This window comes from Pongo abelii, chromosome 8, assembly GCF_028885655.2.
Source record: "Pongo abelii isolate AG06213 chromosome 8, NHGRI_mPonAbe1-v2.0_pri, whole genome shotgun sequence".
Classification (NCBI taxonomy): Eukaryota; Metazoa; Chordata; class Mammalia; order Primates; family Hominidae; genus Pongo; species Pongo abelii.
Window position 1 is genome coordinate 71,883,650 of NC_071993.2, and position 13,962 is coordinate 71,897,611.

The 13,962-nt window shown below is 44.5% G+C and overlaps 2 protein-coding genes across 12 annotated transcripts in view; both read left to right on the plus strand.

Annotated features, from left to right (window-relative positions):
- Positions 1 to 13,328, plus strand: part of ASCC1 (activating signal cointegrator 1 complex subunit 1) — a 126,597-nt gene extending 113,269 nt beyond the window's left edge. For 4 of the 8 annotated variants that reach the window (XM_024254060.3, XM_009245501.4, XM_054522497.2 and 1 more), the window contains one exon: positions 4,378 to 5,307. In XM_024254060.3, coding sequence (XP_024109828.1) covers positions 4,378 to 4,494 — 117 coding nt within the window. In that variant the 3' untranslated portion in view covers positions 4,495 to 5,307. Of the gene's footprint in view, positions 1 to 4,377; positions 5,308 to 5,452; positions 5,797 to 13,192 lie in introns of those variants that run through there. The other 4 variants (XM_063727610.1, XM_063727609.1, XM_063727612.1 and 1 more) reach the window with 4 other exon arrangements.
- Positions 13,329 to 13,477: 149 nt separating this feature from the next.
- The window catches only part of SPOCK2 (SPARC (osteonectin), cwcv and kazal like domains proteoglycan 2), a 29,199-nt gene continuing 28,714 nt past the window's right edge, over positions 13,478 to 13,962 (plus strand). For 3 of the 4 annotated variants that reach the window (XM_054522488.2, XM_054522489.2, XM_054522490.2), the window contains exon 1: positions 13,478 to 13,666. In XM_054522488.2, coding sequence (XP_054378463.1) covers positions 13,478 to 13,666 — 189 coding nt within the window. The remainder of the gene's footprint in view (positions 13,667 to 13,962) is intronic. The other variant, XM_063727608.1, reaches the window with a different exon arrangement.

Here is a 13,962-nt window from a genome sequence, read left to right on the forward strand (position 1 = left end):
TTTGTAGTTGAGACACTCAACATCACCCTCATGACTGGACTACTACCATGGTCTCCTTTTTTTTCTTTCTTTTGTTCCCTTCTCCAGTCAGCACAACACATCATACCCAGGTTAATCTCCCTAAAACATGGTTTTCATCTTGGGCCACCAACCTACCCTAAAGCCTTCAGTGGTTCCCCACCATGTAGGATGAAGTATAGCTTGTGAACTTGAGCCTCAGGTCCCCCGGACACCCTTAATCTGATTCTCCTTCCTTCGGTCTTTCTCACTGCTTCACTCTAGGAACCTTCCAAACATCTAAACTGTTTGCCTGGCCTAGCCCACCATGCCCATTTCTGCCTTCATTGCTGCCCTCCCTCCTCTGTGTTACGCCCTCTACCTGCCACCAAGGCCCAGCTCAGGTCTGGTCTCCTCCAGATGGCTTTCCTAGGTCCGCAGCCCTCAGCATCCCTTGTTTCCTTACCTCCTGCTGCATTTATTGATGGCCTGTACCTCTCATCTCACACACTTAACCTTTACTGCCTATATTGTTTTAGGTAGGCTTTTTTCATTAAAGTAGAACATACATACAGAAAGCCACACAGATCACAGAGTAAAGGACTCAGTGACTTTCCATAAGATGGACACACCCAGGTCATCAGCATTTCCCTCTTCTGATATGCACTCTCCCTAACGAGATGGTAAGCACTTGGGAGACAGAACTACTTTCATGTGCCTCTTTGCATGAAAATGCATAACATCAGGTGCTCAGCAATATTCCAGATCAGGTACTGAAGCTAAGAAAGAGATCTAGGTTTTCACAAATAAGAAACATGTAGAAATGTCCCCTGCCCCCTTGATTTGAAGTAATATAATTTGGCAAGTCTTGTTCAGAAATTCCTTGATGGGAACCGATACATTAGACCTTTAAATCCAGTCTAGACAAGTGCATGTCATAGTTTTCTCTTTCCAGACTTGGGGATGTACATGGACATCTACAGCATTAGTTTTCATTGTCATTTTGTCCAGCAGATATTTATCGATCAGATGCAGTCTACTAGATAATGTTACAGTACAGTAGGATTCAGCTTCTTCCTCTATAGGGCTTATATTTTAGTGAGTCATTAGAAATAATTGATAGACCTAAAAGACTTAAGAATAAAGATACATTGGCGGGACACGATGTCTCATGCCTATAATCCCAGCACTTTGGGAGGCCAAGGCAGGAGGATCACTTGAGCCCAGGAGTTCAAGACCAGCTTGGGCAACCTAGCAAGACCCTGTCTCTATTAAGAAAATAAATAAAAAGGAAAAAAACAAAGAATAAAGATATAACAGGCTGAGCATGGTGGCTCATGCCTGTAATCCCAGCACTTTGAGAGGCCAAGGCAGGCGGATCACCTGAGGTCAGGAGTTCAAGACCAGCCTGGCCAACATGGAGAAACCCCGTCTCTACTGAAAAATACAGAAATTATCTGGGTGTGGTAGTGTATGCCTGTAATCCCAGCTACTGAGGAGGCTGAGGGAGAATAGCTTCAACCCGGGAGGCAGAGGTTGTGGTGAGCTGAGATCGCGCCACTGCACTCCAGCCTGAGTGACTGAGAGAGAGAGAGAGTCCATCTTAAAAAAAAAAAAGATGTAACAATAACTAAGCAGTAAGATAACTGAAAAATTGCTAGTAAATTATCTGTTACTAAATCATAAACATAGAGGACAAGAACAGAGGTAGGAAGGGTGACATGAAGATTGGCACTGGCACTAGGGACGTCTGGGTGAGAAATCCATTTGTTGTGATGTTATCAAAAGGTATGAAAGAACATGGCAACTTACAAAGGTAAAATAAATACAAGGGTAATGATGGCAGAGAGATATTTAAAAACATCATAAGAAATACCATACGGAAATACTAATTTTCCATAGCACTTTACAGTTTACAAGGTATTTTTTATTTTTTTTAAACCCTGCTCAGTGAGCACACCAGGTACTTGTACTTGCTTTTTTTTTTTTGGTTTATTTGTTTGTTTGTTTGTTTGAGACAGAGTTTCTCTCTTGTTGCCCTGGCTGAAATGCAGTGGCGCAATCTCGGCTCACCGCAACCTCCGCCTCCCAGGTTCAAGCGATTCTCCTCCTTCAGTCTCCTGGGTAGCTGCGATTACAGGCATCCGCTGCCATGCCCGGCTAATTTTGTATTTTTGGTAGAGACGGGGTTTCTCCATGTAGGTCAGGCTGGTCTCAAACTCCCAACCTCAGGTGATCTGGCTGCCTCAGCCTCTCAAAGTGCTGGGATTACAGGCGTGAGCCACTGCGCCTGGCCTTGTACTTGCTCTTATGAGGTCTTTGCGCATTATGATCTTTTGCCCCTGTTGTGGTTGGTCCAGTGGGTGGTGTCTTCTGTCCACAGTCACACAGCTTACATGTCCGGGCATGAGTTTAGAATCCAGCACTCTTCCCACAGCCTGCTCTTGCCTTAGTGGACGTGAGAATTTATGTTTAGTTATCTCTTTCAGTTTTTCTGTTACTGCATTGCAGTCACATCCCAGCTAACTTCATGATTGCTACATTTGCTATTTCCTTAAACCTGGAGTAGGAGAATATCCCTGGCAGATTCATGCTGTCTGTAGGCCATCTGCATAAGGTGAAGTGAAGTCATGGGTTGGTCACTTGCAGCTCCTCACTGTGGCCTCCCCACTACTTGAAAACATGGGCACACAGAGAAGAAGGTAGAGAACTCACAGGCTGCCAATCCTTAAAAAGTAACTTGTTGAAAGTATTATGAGTTTCCTTTTAGTTTTCTTTTGTATTGTCTTTTATTGCCTCTTTGGTTATAGCTTTTCTGTACCTAGAAGGCTTCAGTTTGCAGAGCTATAAATCTGTCAGTCTTAGTGACGTATCTTTCACTTCAAATTAATGTTCAGCAAAGGGATTAGCAGATAACCATTTCAGGCTGAATTTCTTTACATAAAAGGGTGGATATGGTTTAAGCAGGCTGCCAAAGCCAGGAAGAGAAGTTAATTGTGTAAATCAATGCAGGCAGGAGCTGATCACCTTTCTGAAACACAAGACAATGCAGCACACAACCTCTAAATAGATCTTTGGGGTCAAGTTGATGTCATGTTGAAGAATCAATATTTACTGGGCTTTATAAAGTTAGCCTTTAATGAACCCTCAGCCGTTTTGCTAGGCCATTAATTGCAGGAAGAGGAAAAGCAATGGTGGCCAAGGTCCATGTGTGTGGAGGTTGTATAAAAATAAGTGAAAAGACAGTCGCTTGTCCATGTGCAAAGGTCCCCTCAAGCATCGTTGGGGACATGTGTCACAAGCCTTTCTTGGGGCCAGGTATGGTGGCTAATGCCTGTAATCTCCGTGCTTTGGGAGGCTGAGATGGGAGGATTGCCTGAGTTTAGGAGTTGAGGCCATGATTGCACTACTGCAATCCAAGGCACTCCAGCCTGGGCAGCAAAGTGAGAGACCCTATCTCTAAAAAACAACCAAGGCTTTCTTGGGATTGTACTGATGTTTTAAGAAAGAGCAATTCCTACATCCTAACAGAGGAAGGTATGCTCTTTACTCTTTGATGCTCCTTATTCAGGCACTATGGCTGCATTTTCCTGGGGTGAATTCTGATGTCATTTTGGGTCCTGCCTTATAAATATGGTAATCACAAAGTCCAGTCCCTCTTGGAGTATGTATGGTTCATCCCTCACTCTGACACACTTGAAAGCTTTTATAAAGTACAGGATCATAGTAAAAAGTATTTATTTTAGGTCGCTGGCTTGAATCCAAGTCTAATAAAGGTATTTGATAAGTAATCACTTGTACTTATTCTGTTGGCAAGTAGAAGTGTCCCTTGGGTTGTTCTGTGTATATGTGCATGCTCTGTGTCCCTCAGTGGTTTGTCTGAATCACTTGTGAGTCAGGAGCCTTATCTTCTATTTATTTTAGTCGGCGCTCCTAACAAATGGCATTGATTAGACATATGTTATGTCAAATTTAACCCTGGTGCAATAAAGCCGAGATCCCTGCATGGTCAGTCGCTGGAAGTCAGAAGCAGCCTGGTCAGAGTCTGTGAGTCAGGGTGTGGCCACGGGGCGTTTGCTATAAGTTTTTGATCATATCTGGTCAGTAGATGAATTTTGGATTTGACTTTTCAGACCTCTTTCTCTGGTGCATTTGTCAGGGGAGACTTTAGAATTAATCAGAGAGAAGAGCTGGCTGTTCTTTTCTCACTCCCACCGCCATCCCTCCTCTCCTGGATCACTATTCAGAGTAAACACTGAAAAGAAAAAGTAAGAGAGGTTTGTTGGGATTTTTGTGGTTTGGTGTTTTTACAAGAGAATCTGATGTTTAATATTTTCATCTATACTTTAAATATTCATTTTGGGTTTTCTTCCTTTTCAGTTGTTTGAGAACTTCTACTTTGGCTCCCTAAAGCTAAATTCAATTCACATCTCTCAGAGGTTCACCGTAGACAGCTTTGGAAACTATGCTTCCTGTGGACAAATTGACTTCTCCTGAGGTGGATCTTGGAAAGCACTAGAAACTAAACATCTTCACCAGGTGCTGAAGAAAAGTGTCTCATTTTAATTGCCAAGCAGGGATGTGGACATTTGGATGGTGACTTTCCTGGGTGGTTCCCCATAGATTCACTATTGCCTCTAATGGTGTCTACAGCCATCAGACTACCAACTGAGATGGTGGTGGGCATAAGGAGAATTTGTGCCTATAACCCTTAGTGTGTTCTGTTTTTTTTTTCTTTTAATTTTTAAATTGTCATAAAATACTCATAAAACATACTGTCTTCACCATTTTTAAGTGCACAGTTCAGTAACATTAACTGTTAATACATTCATAATGCTGTGTGGCCGTCACCGCCATCCATCTCCATAGGCTTCTCAGCTTGTAAAACGGAAACTGTACCCATTAAACAGTAATTCCCACTACTCCCAGCCCCCGCAGCCACCATTCTGCTTTCTGTCTCTCTGGTTTTGACTATTCTCAGTATCTCATATAAGTGGAATCATACAGTGACTTGTCTTTTTGTGACTGGCTTATTTCACTTAGCATAATGTCCTCAAGGTTTATCCATGCTGTGTCAGGTGACAGGATTTCCTTCCTGTATTATACATATAATGGAATGTTCCATTACATGTGCGTACCACACTCTGTTCCTCCATCAGTGAACACCTGGCTTGCTTCCTCTTGACTATTGGGAGTAGTGCTAATACAGACATGGGTGTGCAAATACCTCTTTGAGACTCTGCCTTTAATTCCTTTACCACCCAGAGTTTTATCTTTAGCAAAATAACCATTAAAGTTTTTTGCCTTTTACTTTGCTTGGTCTATCATTTTCCTACCAAAGTTTGTCCTCTTAATATTTGTTGGATTCCTGTTCCTTCACCCCATCCCCACCCTCATCTTCCCATGCCCCTGATGGAGTTGCAGTGTTGCAGCCCTTTTTTGTTTACTTTTCAAGGCAGCAGCAAAAGAAATTGATGATATCAGCAGGACTGTGCAGAGTTCCCTGGAAGAATGTCAGCCACAGGAGGCCCTCACTCCTCCCTCACCACGGACCAGCAGAGGGAGGCGGGAATGCTGAGGAGCCCCAGCCTCCCACCCCTGCCTCCTCACATTCTTCCTCCCTCCATGTCCTCTCCTTCTTCTCCTTCCTTATTCTTGCCTTGATTCTTTCTCTCTTTATATTCTTGAAGTGCGCTTCTGAACTCTGTGTTAAGTTGCTACATTGTGAGGACTGTGTCTAACACTGAGATTTATTATTGGGACTGCACAAATCACTTGTGAATAAAATGTTTGACGGTGTTTCTGTTAGTATGATCACATAGTTCACATAGTTTGAATTTGACCCCTTCCTGTGTTGGGATACAATGTTGCCCTCACTTATTTACCAGCATAGCTGGATCATTCATGGAGGACTTACATATTAGTACCTGGAATTGCAGGCGTGGGCCACCGCGCCCGGCCGCAAGGTTGATTTTTTTTCCCAGAAGGCCTCCTCTTTCTACGGATATTCATTTTCTATACAAATTGAGATTTTACCTCACCTCAGATTGTTGTTAGATGGCACTTGGGAATGAGTGCTCCAGGGACAGTGCCGAATTCTGAAGCTGACTGTGGAGTTAATGCCCCATCTCATCTTGATGTGCCTCTCTCGTTGGTTTCTTTCTGACAAGCCACTGGGCAACCTCAGCCAGGAAGTAAATGTCACTTCTTTTGAGTGTCTGAGACTTATGACTTAACGTTTGTAGGAAACTTTTTTTTTTAAGTTTTTTGTCTTTGGAAACTTTAGCTTTATATATTGAATACCAAATTCTTTTTTTTTTTTTTGAGACAGGGTCTCAGTCTGTCACCCAGTCTGGAGTGCAGTGGCACAATCATGGCTCACTGCAGCCTTGACCTCTTGGGCTCAAGCTATCCTCCCACCTCAGCCTACCGAGCAGCTGGGACTACAGGCGTGCACCACCATGCCTGGCTACTTTAAAAAAAAAAAAAAATTTGTAGAGATGCGGTCTCACTGTGTTGCCCAGGCTGATCTCAAACTCCTGGGCTCAAGACATCTTCCTGCCTTGGCCTCCCAAAGTGTTAGGATTACTGCTGTGAGCCGCCACACTGGGCCCGAATACCAAATTCTAAATAGAATTGGAAATTGTGTTATTGAGGATTTAGTGATTACTCTTCCCTATGTCTTGTTAATTAATTCTTCTGAAGTTGTTTGCCTTTTTCCCTCCCTTTGTCTCACCAGTTATACAGTGGGGTTTTCCAGAGGCTCTATGACGCGACAGCATCATCACTCTGGTGGTTAATGGAATGTGTGTTTGTGTATTTCTGTGTTCTCTAGAGTTTTGTAAGTTGGTAGGTATTGGTAGAATTGGAAAATTTTTAAAATTTAAATTTTAAAAAATTCCTTTTTTTCCACCTGCAGTGGTAGGCAGAGATAAAATATTCTTTCATGAAGTCTGTATTCCAATTTTGGGGACAGTGTAGCTCTAAGGAAATACAGTTTTCAATGCTGTTGTGGAAGAGGGAGTAACAGTTTTGATGTAGAACTTTTATGAAAAAGCTAAATGGTAGAGAGCAACAACAGTAAAAGGGTTAGAGTTAGGGTTCCTCTCTCACCAAATGATAACGGGGTAAATGTTGGAGGATTTGCTGCTGCTGTGCTTACAATCAAACCTTCCTTCATATTACCGTTTTGTAATTCATTCTACACTGAAATAGTTCATTGTACCTAACACTGCTCCAGCCAGCTTTTGAGGCACTGACTTCACCCTCAATTCCTCTAAGAGGAAGAGGGAAAAAAATCTCTCACTTGCTACTTCACAGAATCAGTGTTGTTATACATAGAACTTTGTTATGGAGAGTAATTTTTATTTTAGACACATTGTAAATGTTTCTTATAATGATTATTTTTAAAGCAAGCTCTAGAGTTTCCAAAACTGGGCATTGAGTAGAATCCAGCATCGTAATAATTCAGATTTGGTTCCTGTTTGCCCTTGTACTGTGCTGGAGCTCACTGTCCTGGAGCTCAAGGGAACCCAGTGGCACTAGAGGTGTATTGAGTTGAGTCAATGGAACACCTGTCAGCTTCCATCTTGATACCATAGGGAGCATGAATGTTCAAGCTCTTGCTGCTAGAAGTGAGGAAAGTGGCTGCCATTTTGGTTTTTATTAATAGCTTTTTTTTTTTTGTAAAATGTCCTTTTAAACGAAGACAAGTTTACTTTATGAAAAATAATCAAGTTTATCCTTTGTGCTTTTGTCAGTGTGTGTTATACTTCAATTTAAATCGGAGGCTGAAACCAGAGTTTCGCTTGAGGCCAGGAGTCCAAGACCAGCATCAGCAAACTAGCAAGACCCCATCTCTACAAAAAAAAATAATAATAATAATAAATGAAAATAAATTTTAGCTTCCAGAAGTAACTACTCCCTATACATTTAGACATATATAAAATATGAGGAATTAAGAAATTTTTCACAAATAATAGCTAATATTAGTGGAGTGTTCACATTTGTTATTTTTTTGTACATTAATTCAGTCTTTACAATAGCCCACTTAAGTAGGTAATATTGTCCCCATTTTACAAACTGAGGCTTAACAAGGTTAAGAAATTTTCCTTAAAGTTGGGGGCAGTGGCTCACACCTGTAATCCTAGCACTTTGGGAGGCAAGAGGATTGCTTAAGCCCAGGAGTTCAAGACCAGGCTGGCAACATGGTGAGACACTGTCTCTACCAAAATAAAAGTACAAAAGAAAATTAGCCAGGTATAGTGGCATGCGACTGTAGTCCCAGCTACTTCAGAGGCTGAGGTGGGATCAATTGAGCCCAGGAGGGCAAGGCTGTAGTGAGCCATGATTACATCACTGCACTCCAGCCTGGGTGACAGTGAGTGAAACCCTGTCTCAAAAAAAAAAAAAAAAAAGGAAAAAAAAATTGCCTTAAGTCATATAGATTGTACCAGCAGCTCTCGAAGTGTGGACTTTGGACTTCTAGGAGTCCCCAGGAACCTTTTAGGGGATGTCTATGAGGAGGTCCAAACTGTTTTCATAAGAACACTAAGGTGCTATGTGCCTTTTTAACTCATTCTCTCACGAGTGTTCATTGGAGTTTTCCAGAGGCTCTGTGACATGGTGACATCACTCTGATGATCAGTAGAATGTGTGTGTGTGTACTTTTGTTTTCTAGAATATTGTAAATTGATAGATTTAGGGTATAAATATATGTGTTTTCAGAGATTAACTCAGTTTGCTGCCAGTGCTTCTACTGTGCTCTTACTAGCTATTTTCATTTATACCTGCTGCTGAGTCACAACCACCCAAAATCTACATGTCGAAGCTCTAACTCCCAGTAACTCAGAATGTGACTGTTTATTTGGGGATTGGGCTTTTAGTGGGGTGATTAGGTTAAAGTCAGGCTGTTAGGGTCAGCCCTAATGCAGTCTGTCTGGTGTCTTTATAAGAAGAGGGAATTTGGACACACAGAGACACCAGACTAGTGTGTGCACAGAGGAAACGAGGACACAGCAAGAAGGCGGCCACCCTGCAGGCCATGAAGAGAGGGCTCAGGAGAAACCAGACCCACCAACAGTTTGATCTTGAACTCTGAGCCTCCAGAACTGTGAGAAAATAATTGTCTGTTGTTGAAGCCACCCAATCTGTGGTACTTTGTTACGGCAGCCCCAGCAAACAGATACGCTTGCTGTAATGCAGAAGCTTATGCCAGACTCTGTCTTCTTCTGGCCAGACACTAAAGAGATTTGTAAAACTGTAAAACAGTGCCAGTCTCTTACTAATTTGGGGGAGGGGTAGAGATGGTTGTTTTTCATAAAATATTCTGTTAATATGAAATGGGTACACTTATTATTTTAAAATAAAAAATTTAGGCCAGGCGCGGTGGCTCACGCCTGTAATCCCAGCACTTTGGGAGGCCGAGGTGGGCGGATCACAAGGTCAGGAGATCGAGACCATCCTGGCTAACACGGTGAAACCCTGTCTCTACTAAAAATACAAAAAATTAGCCGGGTGTGGTGGCGGGCACCTGTAGTCCCAGCTATTCGGGAGGCTGAGGCAGGATAATGGCGTGAACCCAGGAGGCGGAGTTTGCAGTGAGCCGAGATGGCGCCACTGCACTCCAGCCCGGGTGACAGTGTGAGAGTCCGTCTTAAAAAAAAAAAAAAAAAAATGAAAAATTTAAATTCATAATTTGATTTTCAAATACAGTAAATATCACTATATATATAACTCACATAAACAAAAGTTCTTTGGGGTCCTCAATAATTTTTTAGTGTTAAGGGCTCCTGATGCCAGAAAGTTTGAGAATGGCTATACTATACTATACTTCCAAATGGGATCCTGTTATATATGATCTTATATAATGAGCTTTTCTCACCCAGCAATACATAGTGGATCACATTGGTCTTTAATAGATACAGATCTACCTCATTATTTTTAATGTCTGCACAATAGTCTGTTATAGGTATGTTTTATCCTTTAAGTAGGTGGTTTCTGGCTAATGAACATTGAATTGGTTTCCAGGATGGGCTGTTATGAACAATTCTGGATCTTTGTGTGTTTATCTTTTTGTGCTTGTGGGGTCATCTAGCAATGGAATTAAATGGGTTTTAAGATATATTCAGGCCAGGCACGGTGGCTCATGCTGGTAATTCCAGCACTTTGGGAGGCCGAGGCGGATGGATCACATGAGATCAGTTTGAGACCAGCCAGACCAACATGGAGAAACCCCATCTCTACTAAAAATACAAAATTAGCTGGGTGTGGTGGTGTGTTCCTGTAATCCCAGCTACTTGGGAGGCTGAGGCAGGAGATTTGCTTTTGAACCTGGGAGGCAGAGGTTGCAGTAAGCTGAGATTGTGCCATTGCACTCCAGCCTGGGCAACGAGCGAAACTTGATGTATTCAATTTGGGTTTCTTATTAGGAAACTAAGTTTTCTCTTCTCCATTTTAGAATTGCTAAATATTAAGTGCAAACAGAAAAATGTGTAAAATATATGTACCACTTAATACATATACCTAGCAGCTCCTCATGTTTGGGGCCATTGTCTTGAAAAGGCTAACCTGCCAGTAATTCTTTCAAACATTAGGAAAACCAAGCCGGGTGCGGTGGCTCATGCTTGTAATCCCAACACTTTGGGAGGCTGAGGAGGGAGGATCACCTGAAGCCAGGAGTTCAAGACCAGCTTGGCCAACATGGTGAAACCCCATTTCTACTAAAAATAGAAAAATTAGCTGAGTATGGGGATGGGCACCTGTAATCCCAGGTACTTGGGAGGCTGAGGCAGGAGAATCGCTTAAACTTGGGAGGCAGAGGTTGCAATGAGCCGAGATCGCACCACTGCACTCCAGCCTGGGCGACAGAGTGAGACTCCATCTCAGAAAAAAAAAAAAAAAAAAAAGGAAAACCTTTTCTTTTTCTTCTTTTCTGTTTTCTTTTGAGAAAGAGTCTTGCTCTGTTTCTCCAGCTGGAGTGCAGTGGCACGATGCTAGCCCAGTATAGCCTTAACTCCCAGGCTCAAGCAATCCTCTCACCTCAGCCTCTGAGTAGCTGGGACCACAGGCGTGTGCAACCTGGCTCATTTTTTAAATTTTATATAGAGATAGGGTCTCTTTATGTTGCCCACACTGGTCTGGAACTCTTAGGCTCAAGCCATCCTCCTGCCTCTTGGCCTCCTAAAGTGCTGGGATTACAGGTGTGAGTCAGCACACCTGGCCCTTTTTTTCTTCTTTGTAAACTATAACTATTGGCCATTTCCTACAAGTTTTACACCAGTCATCTGGAAATTTTGGTTCTTCTTCCTAAACAGCATTACTATTGGCTTCACTAATGGGACTGGAATGTTGATTAGCTTTTGACACAGGACTAGTATTGACCCAGCTTGAAGGTGCTACAGAAGGCAAATCCCACTGGAGAAGCTACCTGGGACTGTGGGAGCCATTTTGACCCTCAGAGTCTGGAGACAGCTATTGTCATATTGATGGGCATCTTGACAGCACCTTTCCAAACTCTTTATTCTGCAACTTGGGTAACTCTGGAAGCCCCTAAGATAGCACAGGAATGGGAGAGCTGTGGTATCTGGTATCTATCTCCTAAGTGCCTTAGAGATATATAGCTAGCTTTGCTTAAAACAAACAAACAAAAAAAAAAACTAGGATTGTAGGATTGAGATGGTGGAAAAGATGGCAAATTTTGATAAATCTTCAGAACTATGGGACACCATAGCCTTCTCTTCCCAACCAGAGGGAAGACTAACTTTTTAAAAAATGCCCATTATGCCCACTTAGTATGTAATTTTGCTTGCACTTCACAGCAATTTTCATGGTGGTATTACCATTAATTTTAGATAGAAAATAGGTAATTGCTCAAGAATCCAGCCAGTAAGTGGGATTCTGTCCCCTAGTCTCCACGACAGCAAGCCGTGCTCTCTCACTGTACAGCGCCAGGACACACCCAGGAAGAATGCTTTATTACTGTGAGATGAAGACGTCAATGGCCAGGGCCTCACTGCAGCACCACCACTAAATCCAACAGCAAAGGAAACAAGAAAACACGGAAAGGGAGCTATTGTTTTCTGTTTTCCCAACGAGACTCCAGCCTGAGCCACTGAGGCATTCAGAGTTCCCAGACAGGCCAGATTCAGGGTGACAAGGAACCTCGTAAGCTATGTTTTTTCCTACTGATTAAGATCATGTTTTTCATTGCCTTTTAAAATTTTATTTTATTTTTAGATCACAGCAGCTAAGTCTTTTTATAAAAACACAATCTAGGGCTTGGGTCCCAAAAGTTCACTAGGTTTTGTCCTATCAGATGATGTTTCTTCTTTAATGTATTTGTAATATAAACCTGTCCCCATTTCTGCTGTGATCTTGGGACTGTGGCCAGCCTCCAGCCTTCCCCGCTGGTATGTCAACATTTAAATCTACAGCCAATAAGGAGGGTCACAGTTTCAACAAAACCCGAAACACCTCAAACAAAACCAGCACCCCACCCCAGCACCCCACTCCCCGGCTTCCCCAGTGGCTTATTCAAACTAACTTGAAGTCAAAAAACCATAAGCAAATATGCCTTTTCCAAATTTGCAGCCTCCAAGGCAGATGAAATGGTCAGACATTTGCGTTTTAGGGTTGTCCTGGGAAGAGCTAACAAAAAGGGTGACAGCCCCTAAACAGCTGCCTGGGGAGGAGGACATCTGCCTCTGTTTCACCAGCCACTCAGTGCTCAGGCCTTGCCTTGCGCAACGCGGTGCCGCTGGGGAGCAATGGTTCTGAGCAGCCAGTTGTTCTACGGCTTTTGTCTTAACGAAGCCACGCATTACGGTAGAGCCATAACTCGCAGGAAGCCAGCTGTCAGGGCTGTGGCGCAGGCCCCTCTGGGTGGGAGGCAAAGGGAGAAAAACAGTGTCTGGCCAAATTCCCTTTCCGACACCTGAGCCTGGCTGGCTTTGTAACCGGAGAGTTTTGCGCCCTCTCCCCCATCCCATCTTCCCCGGGGAGATCCTGGGGCCCTTCTTGCTCTCCATCCTTGGAGGGAGCTCAGGGACATTTCGGGATTCTGATTTCTTGGTCTGCAACTCCCTGTGTGCCAGGCGGGGCTGGGCCCCGCTGCGGCTGGCTGGCGTTTGGCGCTCTCATCCAGAGAGCGCTTCGCTTTGAAATCTACCCACTCCTTTTTTTTTTTTTAAACCAGGTATGATGATGTCAAACGTGATGCTGATGCTACAGTTACAGCCCCTGCTGGCGCAGCCTCTCTGATTCTCTCTCCCTCTCCGCGTCCAGTGCTGGGCTTTTTCAGACAAGTGCATCTCCTAACCAGGTCACATTTCAGCCGCGACCCACTCTCCGCCAGTCACCGGAGGCAGACCGCGGGAGGAGAGCTGAGGACAGCCGCGTGCGCTTCGCCAGCAGCGGGGTGGGAGGAAGGACATTAAAATACTGCAGAAGTCAAGACCCCCCAGGTCGAACCCGGACCACGATGCGCGCCCCGGGCTGCGGGCGGCTGGTGCTGCCGCTGCTGCTCCTGGCCGCGGCAGCCCTGGCCGAAGGCGACGCCAAGGGGCTCAAGGAGGGCGAGACCCCCGGCAATTTCATGGAGGACGAGCAATGGCTGTCGTCCATCTCGCAGTACAGCGGCAAGATCAAGCACTGGAACCGCTTCCGAGACGTGAGTCCGCAGGGCTGCCAAGGCAGAGACCCGGGGTTGCGGGTTCGGGGATTGAGCTCCGGGGTCTGCGGGAGCGGCCGCTGCACGTCGCAGCCCAAGGCTCCGCAGCCCGGCCGGCTAATTACACGGAGAGTAAACAGTACTAGGGGTCACAGCCCGGCCGCCCCTCCCCTGTCCCTGCGGCCCGGGCCGGCGGCCCTGGGACCCCCCAGCCCCGGGACCCCAGCCCCACACCCGCCCGACGCTCCGGGGGCGCGCGCTCCGGGGTCTCCCCTGCGGGCCGGGAGTGGGAAGGG